General features: G+C 36.1%; 1 protein-coding gene across 1 annotated transcript; it reads left to right on the top strand.

Moving 5' to 3' along the window:
- Positions 1-985: 985 nt before the first annotated feature.
- Positions 986-2,294, top strand: LOC137748874 (fatty acid elongase 3-like). The gene has a single exon (XM_068489062.1). The coding sequence runs from the start codon at positions 1,208-1,210 to the stop codon at positions 2,123-2,125; it is 918 nt and encodes a 305-aa protein (XP_068345163.1). The 5' UTR covers positions 986-1,207; the 3' UTR covers positions 2,126-2,294.
- Positions 2,295-11,914: the final 9,620 nt, after the last annotated feature.

Below are 11,914 nucleotides of genomic sequence, written 5' to 3'. Positions count from 1 at the left end.
AGGTGAGGAAGTGGGTTAAGCCTCACAATAAGCAAGCAATAATGTGGTTCAAATTCATCTTTGGTGAGAATCAAACCTAAGACTCTAAGACTTAACATTTAATTTTTTTGAGCAAACGATATTAACTACACTAAGGGGGGAGAGGACGTGGACTAAGGCCTAGTTTGACATTGCATTTAAAAAAAAAAAAAAAAAAAACCTACTTTACTTTTAAAAATACAGTTTATCAAAAGCGCAGCAATCCCAAATTGGTCCTAAGACTCATAATGAGTTAGCAATAATGTAGTTCAAATTTGCCTTTGGTAAAAATAGAATCTAAGACTTATCACTTACTAGTAAAAAAGAAGAGAGTTTTAACGAAAAGTCCACGGTACTGTTCACTTTAACGAAAAACCACATTTTTACACTAAAAAGTCAATCTTGTTATTATTCACTTTACCCTTTATTTTGTCCTTATCATTAAAACTCAAAGTTTTCAAGCCATTTTTACTAGTTTTCCTAAAAAAGAATACCACTAAACTGTAATACTAGGTGGCTATGTTAGATATAACAAAGAGAAGGGAAGAATCGATGGATTATTTTTGTTGCCCATGGTTGACCTAACAAGATTAACAGTCCTAACTACAACTACTTAATTTGTGAGCATCAGTCAAATTAATCACCTCCTAATTACATTCATAAATACACTAGCAAAAAACCCCCCACACACTTCCTCCCAAAATCCCCAAACCTTAACAAACAAACCTACTTCCTCCTAAAAGTACCAAAACAAACCTTTATTTTACTCATCCCAACACGTGACAAAACTGGCCCCACCAAGTATTACACACGCATCGACTATCAAACCTCTCCACGTGTCCTCCAAAACTGCAGTTCTTCCAACACTATTTCTTGGCTTCATGCCCACCAGTCATTTGATTCACTTCCAATTTTCCATCCCTCAATTTAATCCCAGCACTGCCTCTCTCTCCTCTCTCTCCTCTCTCTCTCTCTCTCTCTCTCTCTAAAACTAAAACGTCCCTCAAATTCCCAAAACGAAAAAAAAGTTGGAAAAAAAATGGTGATTGAATGACTCGATGTGAGCCAGAGCCACCAGACCCACCCGCCACCGCGTGAAGGGTCGTCTCCCGTCGTTTACTCTGCCCTCTAAAACGACGAGACACGTCACCTCCACCGTCTGATCCGCCCCCAACCCGGCAAAACCAAAATGTTGGGTCAACCCGCCATCCAGGCCCTCACATTCTGGCTCTCGGAGCACCCCTCCATCGTCGGGTTCCGCTGGTCCCACACCCACTCCTGGGGCTCCACGTGGTCCTTCCTCTTCACCGCCATCGCCGTCTACATAACCCTCTCCATCCTCCTCCACCTCTTCCTCCTCGCCGTTAACCGGTCGGGTCGACCAGTCCCGCTCGGACCTATACCCGCAATCCACAGCCTCGCGATGGCCCTAATATCGTTCACAATCTTCGCCGGCATCACCCTCTCCTCCGCCGCCGAAATTCACGAGACACGGTGGTTCTGGCGGCGGTCCAAAACCCCATTCCAGTGGCTCCTCTGCTTCCCGCTCGGGACCCGGCCGTCGGGTCGGGTATTTTTCTGGTCCTACGTGTACTACCTGTCCAGATTCCCCCACATGCTCCGCACATTCTTCACCATCCTCCGCCGCCGGAAGCTCGTCCCTTTCCAGCTCTTCAACCACTCGATCCTCACCGTCATCTCGTTCCTCTGGCTTGAGTTCTCGCAGTCGATTCAGGTCCTCGCCATCCTCTGCACAACGCTCGTCTACTCCGTCGTTTATGGGTACCGGTTCTGGACCGCCGTGGGGCTGCCGGGCGCGTGTTTTCCGGTGGTGGTGAACTGCCAGATTGCGCTGCTGGGTTGCAACGTGGCGTGCCACGTCGGCGTCCTGATGCTGCATTTCATGAAAGGCGGGTGCAACGGGATTGGCGCGTGGGTGTTCAATTCGGTCCTCAACGGTGTGATTCTGTTGGCATTTTTGAATTTTTACATCAGAATTCATCTGGGGTTTTTCAATAAGAAGGGGAAGGGAAGAGGTGTCAGCAGCGGAGCTGGCGGTGGCGATACGGCGGCCAAGTCCGTTGGAGTTAAGGACAAGGAGCTTTGATGGTGAAAGATGCAATGTTAGGGGGGCGGAAATTAAATTTTTGATGGGAGGGTAGGTTTTTGGAATTTGTACATGGTCCACAAATTAATACATTTACAATGACGGAAATTTTATTTTTCTGGTCAATAATATGCTTCGGAATAATGAAGTATTAAAGAAGAATCAGGGACTCAGCGGTTACAAATAATAATAATATACACTGATACATATTAAAAAATTACTCACTATGAAAGATTTTGTTCAAGACAGATGACGGTTTTGTATAATATACATTAATGCATATAGCAATTCATTAGATATTATAACGTTTACTTTTAATAGCGTGCGTTGAGGGTTAATGCAATCTTGCAAGTTTTATACCCTAAATTAGGTCTTTTAGTTTGGCAAGGAATTTGTACCTCATTATGTTTGAATTTGGATATAGTTGATTACTTAGTTATCGACAACTGTTAGGGTTGTCATTCAGTACTACGGTCTGGTGGTATTCCTCTTCATTTGGAAGTGAGAGGTCTTAGATTCGAATCTCGTAGATGACGAATTCGATACCAACTTAGGTTGTCCATTGTGTGACTTAGCCGAACTCCCCCTTCCCTTAGTGTAAAAATATCAATGTACTAAAAAAAAAAAACAACTTTTAGGGTCAGCTTGATAACTATTTTGTGGGAGAAATATTGGTGGAAGAAATGGCCGAGAATGTATAAAAGGCCCTGGTCTGGGGATCCTTTCATAAGGGTTGTTAGACAATTATTAAGGGGTTGTTTGGTAGTCAATTTGAAAACAATTTATTGGTTTCAAAAATGATGACTGTAGTTAAATTACTTAGTACTCATTAATTTAAAAACAAAAAATTGGATCCAAGAAGGATATCAAACAACCCTTTATAGTTTCCAAAAAAAACCAACCCCTAAGCCATTAGTGTTTTTCTATACAACGGTCTACTGCTATATGAGTGGGAGAAATCCGACTTAAACCACACAATGAACGAACAATAACAATTCAGTATTAAACTCATTATTAAGGTGAACTGAATTTAAGACCTCTTATAAGTGAAGACGAAAACCATTGAACTGTAATGCTAATTACTACGTTACCAAAGGTTTGAGTAAAACACAGGTTTGTGCAGATAACTTAGTTTCGTTTTGTACTGGCCCTAATCTCAAAGATAGGAGATTTAATTGGTTATGGAAATGCGTAATGTATCAAACTCCAAATCAATTTGGTGCAAGGACACTTTAAAAATAGAGTTTGGGCTTGAGGAGGAAGTGATTTGGACCACAAGTTTTTGAGTCCTTCATGAATGCGAGCAATTACGTTGTGAACGTTCCCATGTTGATAAACATGCATCGATCAGAGGTTCAGATGGGAGAGATGGCACATAAACAGAAAGGAAAAAAAAAATACATATTACATTTTTATTTGTTTGAGATGCTGAGGTTACCAAGCGTATGGAATTTCATGAAAATATCGATGCATGCTTTTTCATAACTGAGGAAAATTTGGCGTAAAATTAGAAGTCGAAATGGAAATTGTTTGGATGAGAAAGTTCATATCGGAATTTTCGAGCTGTAGTTTGTAAGCTAGGGAAAAAGAAAAAGAAAAAACCAACTCAAAATAATAAGTTGGGCCTAAATGAGTAAGTTGGTCAGGGGGTCCATATTTGTGGATTGACTTAGATCCAATGAACCATGTAACGAACCCCACTTGATTATGTATCAAATTTTATTTCATTTTAGGCAATTTTATTACGTTTTAGTAGTATTTTAGTTATTCAGTAAATAGAGTTTAGAGTTTGACTTTCATAAATAATGAGTTTATTAAAAAAAAAAAAAATTAGTGAGCCATTGTGTTGCTTAGCCCAACCCCTTGCTTCCAATATCGTTGTACGAAAAAAAAAAGCTTACCTATTATGGAGATTCAATTTCATCTTTTAAATTTATTTGGATTGCATTTGAAATGGTTGGAGTTCTTTTTTACTATTAAAAAAATGCTTATAACAACATTTGACAGAAAATTTTGAAAACGCTTCTAAGCTGTAGAAGTAATTTCTAGAGAAGTACTTCATAATTAGGAAATACCTCAGCAAAATCCAAGTGCTTTTCTAATAAGTGCTTGGATCTTTAACAAAAACTGCAATATGTATATAGTAAAGCAATTTTAGAATACAAATGGAAGTGCTTTCTATAAAAACAATTAAAATCTCTTACAACAGAGAAAACGAAGGTCAACACTAGATAAATTATTATTTTTGTCATGAACAAGTTCCAATCATTTATCTTTCTTTAAATGAGAACTTTAATGAAAAACTTCCGGCACTGTTTATTTTAACGAAAAACCACATTTTTACACTAAAAAGTCAATCATGATACTCTTCACTTTACCCTTTATTTTGTCCTTATCGTTAAAACTTAAAGTTTTCAAGCCATTTTCATTAGCTTTCATTTCTTTAAATTAGAAAGTTTGTTAAACCCTACTTCTTGCATTGCAAGAGGAGAAAGCATAGACAGACGAATAGCAAGAAGCTTAAAGGTTTCGTGTCCGTTTTAGTGGCGTAGATCTGGGCCGGCACAATCCCTCTAAATCCCTCTCAACTGCCAAACGTGAACATGGTAAAAAAAGACATTAGACACAGCAATTACAAGTGCAGAGATCAAATCTACTGTACTCAAAAGCATACGTGGCCTCTCGGTATTCTATCTTATTTGTTCATACGTGATTATTGATTTAAATAATATTTAGCAGTGTTAACTCCATCAACTTATCTCCTCAATAAAAAAATGAAAAACTAAAGGTAAATTATAGTTAAATTAATTTTGATTCGACTTGCAGTTTGAGATGTGATTTTAAAGCTGAAATTTCCAAGCTTTTTTATTAATCTTAAATCAGATTAGTTAATTATAGTTAATTATTATTATTATTATTATTTTTTATGTTATGTAGCTGAAATAGCTGAAGTTGAGAAAGTACAATTGAAGCTTAGAGTCTTGCACTTGGGAGTGTAAATTTGGATTTATAAATGGGTTTTTTGTTTAAATTTTTTGGTTTTGATTTTGGGGATTTTGTTTGTGGCTTCGAATGTAGCTAATTTGGTTTTGCTTTTGGTTTCGGGAGATCCAGTTTTTTGGGTTTCTGACGTTTCTTTGTAGCCTGCGAAGGCCTCTGTATTTAAGGTGAGCGGTTTTAAAATTGTACGCTTCACAAAATGATAACGAGGATTCACTCCATTCGAAACGAAACAAAAGGATAACGAGGATGAGGCTCTTCCAAAGCCAATTTCATCAATACAAAAGGAAAAACAAAGGGGTGAGAAGAGGCTGTTACTTTTGACAAATCTGGTAATTATTAAATTGTAATTTCATTTTATGGCTCCATTAAATTTTTAGAATTGTGATTTGCAAGTTACAAAGATAATTTCAGTTACTTTGTTTTCTCGATGAAGATTTAGGGTAAAGATACGAGTTTTAATCAACCAAACATGAATAGAGATGTTACATTATCTATATCGTAATATGAGTTTAGAAGATAATTTGCGTTTAATTTAATGGGGGTTTTCAAGTTTTGGACCTCTCAGTTCTGGTCCATGGGAGAGATAATAATGTTTTTATCGTCATTGTTAAATCGTTTTGCACTCAACATATGTGGAAGAGGAAGCAATAACATCTTCTGTATAACAATCTAATTAACGTTGTCAAGTAGATTGCTATGTACTTTATCTTTTGTATATAGCATTACCCTTTTGCAACCCAATCTTTTATATTATTCAAACATAATTTTTTATACAATTTTCAATCTCACATCAACGGACATAAATTTCTAGTTGTCAACTAATTGGTACGAAATTGACTAAAATACAAGTGACACTGAAACGTAAGCTGCATTACTACGAAACCTTGGTTGGCATATACAATTGCATATCATTATCATAGCACCGTCAGAAAAACAATTCCACACTTGTGCCTCTTGTTTGAATATAAATTTAACGTGTAGAATGTGAAGAAAAAGAAGAAAGAAACAAAGGGTTACTAATCATGTATAGGTTTACCTACTTGTACACCGATTTGTAACTAACGTAGTTTGATGTACAAATTTCATAATCGAAACTATTTATCTTATTTATAGTCATCAAAAGATCATCTCTTAAAAAATATTCAATTTGAAGCTCGTTTAGTCATCCATAAGTTTTAAATAAATCGATTTTGCAATCTCATGATAAACCATCTATTAATTTGTATGCATATAAATGACTAAATGAGGTCAAAATTGAATTTTTTTTTTCTTTTATAAATATCATACTTAAAACATGATAAAGAAAATGAGCGGTTTTGATCATAAGGCTTGTATAATGATAATATGCTAATCACAAGTGGAGTGGACAAGTAGGGGCACTTATGCGCTGGACACAAGTATTTTTCTACATAAAAACAAGCTTAAAAATAAACAATATGAAAAGTTTGTTAAAGCTTCTAATTTGTGTTTAAGAAAATATTTACATATGAATCTGACTGTAATACGTAAATAAAAAATAAATAAAAAATAAAACGACTTCTTATTAGTAAAGAGGAAAACCATGTTTCTAGAGAACATCATCGATCAAAAACTAGGAGTAAAAAATTGAAAAAGAAGACCCAACTTACACCCACATGCCTATGTCACGACGACTGTGGATTGGACTATTTCTCAAGAGCATCCTGGGATTTGGGGTATCTCATTTGTGAGGATAACTATGATTTTATTATCTACTGAGTAATATTAAGAAGATTAAATTTGAAGATTAAAATTACAAACTATATGATATGTCATAAATAAAAATGAACATGTCTATCAACGCTTAAATAATCCATATCCCAGCCATCTTCAAATCCAAACAGAAGAGTTGTATAATTTTGAAAGAATAATTACATATGGCAAGCAAGAAAATTAAGTAGATGGCAGGCACCATATCTAAATTGCTACAGTACCAATAATGGGATAGGACCAATATGGGTCTGGATCCACGTTACACGGCTACACATTAACAATTGACTCAGTCCAAAATTTTGTCACCTACCATACGGGCAGTAAGCATAATCGTTTGACTGCCCCAGCTTCTTGGAGGTTTCTTGGTTCTCTCGCTCTTCCACACGCAAGTCCACAGATCTCTAGTCCTGAAATAAGAAATAAGCATGATTGTATGCATCTCTTGTTAGCAAAATGTAGTTTCTCAAATAAGATTATTTAAAAAATCTCTCAACGATAGAGGACTGTGTTGTCACGTATCTATTTTCTAGCCTCTAATCCTCCAACCAAACGGATACGTAGGTTGCACATATTTATGTTCGTTATCTGTGAAAACAGGTACACATGAAAAGAGTAATGTTAAGACGATCAAATGTTTAAACCATAACTACGAACCAAATGATGTGTCACCTCAATCAACACTTAATTAATAATCCAATCATCTCTAATCACATCATTTAGATTGTAAATTTAGTTTAAAAAATTTGATCTCTCTAGCATTGATTATATGAAAATGTTACGTTGGATAACTAATTAGTTTTCTTCCTCAAGAATAAGACCCGGCCATGAACTTTGACTTGACATCAGGCTTAGCCGGAGTGAATTTGAAAATACCTAGCGCTTGTCCGCCTTCAATTTTGGAAGTTAGGTTGCTTCACAACTTGCATCAAATAGTTTTATCCAACGTTGCGTTCTGAACTAGTAATACCATAACACATTATAAAAATCTTACACATAATATTATATTGTTACACCAATACGGTATGATAAATCAGTCATATACAAGTCTATCTCCAACTTGAAACCAAAATGGTTAGACAGTCGTTGCATTCGTTTATATGGTTCCAATGGACATGATCTATCCCGTATAAGAAGGAAAGGGCCCGTATAAGAAGGAAAGGAATCATCTCCGGATTCTTTTCCACCTAATCCACCTAGTCCAAGATCCGGATGTTGAAATTTAATCAAATGGTTACAAACAGGGGATCCCTTTAAAAGTGATAATAACTATAATCGTGAGATCAAATTTCAATGGTCCGAATCTTGAACTAAGTGGATTAGATGGAAAGGGATCCGAACGAAGCCGAAAGGTGGACCATGAACTGAATGAAGACATGGCCTGTCCAGCTAAATCCTCCCCTGGCCTAAGCAATTCCCCACTCACCAGGAAGGTTCATATGATATTGTCAGACGGTGATGTATTGACCCAAAACCCCCAAATTCTACGGCTGCAATTGGTTGCCGAATTGTGTTGGACGAAAAGTAATGTTGTAGCATAAAGTGATTGACTTTGTTAAGTTCAATAGTTCATACGTGTGACCGATTTTTATTAAATGATGAAAATCTCATTTAGATCACTCGTTAGAATTTGTTCGAGCATGTAATATAACATGAATTGATAATTATACATTAATTTTAGGATCTAGCATCTGAATTACGTATCCGTATCACACACAACCTCGTCTATAACCCATTACACATTGTTTTGAGACCCACCTTTAGACATAAAATGAACCCGGCCCCTCACACTTCCTTTGTGACCCACCACCTAAGGATGCCGCACTCAAGACCTTCTCCTCGAGTAGAAACATTTTTTTGCGGCTAGATTGGTACGAATGCGGTGCTGCAGGGTACCCTATTACATGATAGTATTACCATGTGGATAATGTTAGGGAATCAAAATTTGTAAACTAAATGATATGTCGTCAATAAGAATGAGCACATTTATCAGTACTTAAGTAATAATCAAATTATCAACTTCTACAATATTTTTGGAAACCTATATACTTGTTTTCAGCGAGGGGTACACTTTTCAAAAAAGTTATACAAAATTTTATTTTCAAACTCATTCACTCATGTTTTTCACCCCTCCGGAAATTTAGTGGTAGAGCTCATGTTGTCAATGAGTATTACTAACAAAAGCTGACATGTAGGAGGATCCCTCCTTTCGATATAAATGTTCTAACTTTATTTTTTAACTGCAGTTTACTTATGCTCTGACATCACTTGTGTGACAAGTGTTCAACCACGCTCACTTGCTCACTCTAAAATTAGTTACTTCAGGTTTAAATTGGTTCGCAATTACTACATCACCATCACTTTATGACTTTGTTCTTTTTCAAGAGTCAACTAATACAACACGATTCAAGTGTTCAGATGAACATTTCAAATTGAGTGTCAATGAAAAAAAGAATTTATCGTTGAATAGGGTGTCAATGAAAAATCTTTATGTGAGATGCAAGCCTGCAACTGTTGCCAAGTGAAGACTTTGTTTGATTCTATTTTCTTTACCCTTAAAAGCACATGCAGCCGATACATTTGAATGACCCCTCCCAGTGGCCACTTTAACTTTCCCCGTGACCAAAAAGAGACCAGTAACTTGGAAACAACAGATAGTCGTCTACAGTTGATCTTTATTTTGTACAAGTCTATTAGCTATAATATTATGAGGAAATCGAACTGAAAATCTCGAGCACACGGATGGCCATCTAAACTACGAATGAGCTTCTTGAATTAAATTGTGAACTTTACTGATGATAGGGAATTTAGCCACTAAGATTGTCAAGGAGGAAATTTGAGATGATTTTGGTGCGGGATTTCGATTTTTGTTTTTCACACCAACATGATATGTGGGTGTTGATCTTAAAAACTACTAAGCCTACGTGGCACGCAGGCTGAGTAATCAATAAGCTAACTATGTCCTTCAATTGTGTGCGGGGCGTGCCAACTTGTCAGCCGAGCTCGGCCAAGGAGTAAAATGTGTTGATGTTGCATTGAGCGATGCTGACTTCTTGATCTTGCGACTGCGGCCAAGGAAGGAACACGGCTCGGCCTTTGGGTTCTAGAGCCTGAAGACAAGGCTGCTAGTTCTGCGAAGTTCAATATCAAATTCAGCTTTCAATGTGCCGAATGTAGTAACCTGTAACACCTCACTTCGTCGAGATGGCTAATGAGATGACCTCTGCCAATAAGGATTCGAAAATCATTCTCGACCAAGACTTGGATAGATAACCAATTGGCCTCGACGTAGTGTTGTTTATCCAAACTGAAGGTGCTCTGAGAACGGCTGATTCTACGGCAACAGTGCTATTTATCCAAACTGAAGATATCATCGGTTGCTTTTATAGTACTATTTATCCAAACTGAAGGTGTGTTAGTGGAAAAAAAAAAATCTCAAGATATTTGAGAGGTTTGCACAGGGCAATTTGTGTGTTGAATTGAAGAGAGTTGAATGGTGCACTCCCCCCTCTATTTATAGCATCAAACCTTCTTTCGATCAAGCTAACACTTTATTCGGATTAGGACTCCTTACCCCGATCCAATCTTTTGTCGACAAGTCCTACTTCCATCAGGACTTTGAACTCAACCCCTATCAGGCCATATTCATTTCCAAGTTTCAGCATCTTCATTATGTCGAGACTCCTTATTGTATCAGGACTCAACTACCCCATCCGTCTGACTGGAGGACTCCACTTCCTGATAGGACTCGGATGAACCGGATAGCCCACAACGACCCTTGAGCAAGGCTTCCAGGCCGAGAACAATTCTAAACTCGGCCCAAACTAGTATTCTAGGCCCAAACAATGGGTTTTCAAAATTTCCACACGTAAAAAAAAGCTTAAAATGATTGTAGCAAAACATTAAGCCTCATGTATTATGGTAAAAGTTGGAAACAACTAATGATAGGCTAATAGCATTTAGGTAGGCTTAATGTAAGCTCATGGATAAAGTGCTTTTAATTTCCAACTTCATAAACTTCAACCATGATTATGATATAGATAAAAAAAAATTAAATAAAACAGAAATGCTAATGAGATTCTCTTAAAGTAAATTATTCATGAATTATCTGTCACTTTAAAGTTTAATGTTAATTCATGTCAACCTAATAAAATATTATGTCAAAAACAAAGAATACATGAAGATTCTTACTTTTGAGAAAGCCTCTTTAGCATTTCTCTTAAATAAAGTTTAAAATACTTTTCATGGAGCACCTAATAGTGCTTTCTGAAAAGAAAAAAAAAATACTCACTGTTTATGAAAAAAACAAAATAAAAAAAATTCTTTAGTAATGCAGGAGTTTAAATTTGGATAGCGTTATCCATACTCATTTTTACCTTTCACACATTTTTATTAAACTTTGTCTATTAATCATCTTTAATTTATTCAATTTGAAAAGCGGAAATTGAGAGTGGTGTGTAAGACCTAAAAATAGGTACGTGGATAGCACCACCCTTAAATTGTTGTCTTTTGGATTTTTAGCTATTGTAAAATCAAATTCAAAACCGTAAGTTCACAAGAAATTAAAATTAGGATTTTTAGCTATTGTAAAATCAATTCAAAACCGTAAGTTCATAAGAAATTAGAATTAAAAATTAAAATGCTTGTTTAACACTTTGTCTATTTGTACCGTTTAGTATTATAGTAGTGATATTCCTCTTCATTTATAAGCGAGATTGATAGGTCTTAAAGTACAATTCTAGCCATAGGTGAATTTAAACCACATTATTCCTAATCCATTTTGAGGCTAAACTCACCCTTCTTCATTCGTATAAATAATATCGTTTGTTTGTTTGATTTTTTTTTTTTTTTAAAACCAACACTTTGTCTATTTGTGGAAGTTCTTTCGGTGGTAAAATATCCAAAGTTTAGATACGTGGTGCTTTTGTTTTAGTTGCCCATTTTAAATCTACCCAAAATAAAAGACAAATTAAATAAAAGTTTTCCAGCTTCAATATCCAAAGTTTAGATATGTGGTGCTTTTCTTTTAGTTGCCTATTTTAAATCTACCCAATATAA

This window comes from Pyrus communis, chromosome 10, assembly GCF_963583255.1.
Source record: "Pyrus communis chromosome 10, drPyrComm1.1, whole genome shotgun sequence".
Taxonomy (NCBI): Eukaryota; Viridiplantae; Streptophyta; class Magnoliopsida; order Rosales; family Rosaceae; genus Pyrus; species Pyrus communis.
This window is presented reverse-complemented; position numbering and strand designations above follow the sequence as displayed.

What these genes read in the sequence shown, in the direction of transcription:
- LOC137748874 (XM_068489062.1), top strand. Translation starts at nt 1,208, where the DNA reads ATGTTGGGTCAACCCGCCATCCAGGCCCTCACATTCTGGCTCTCGGAG.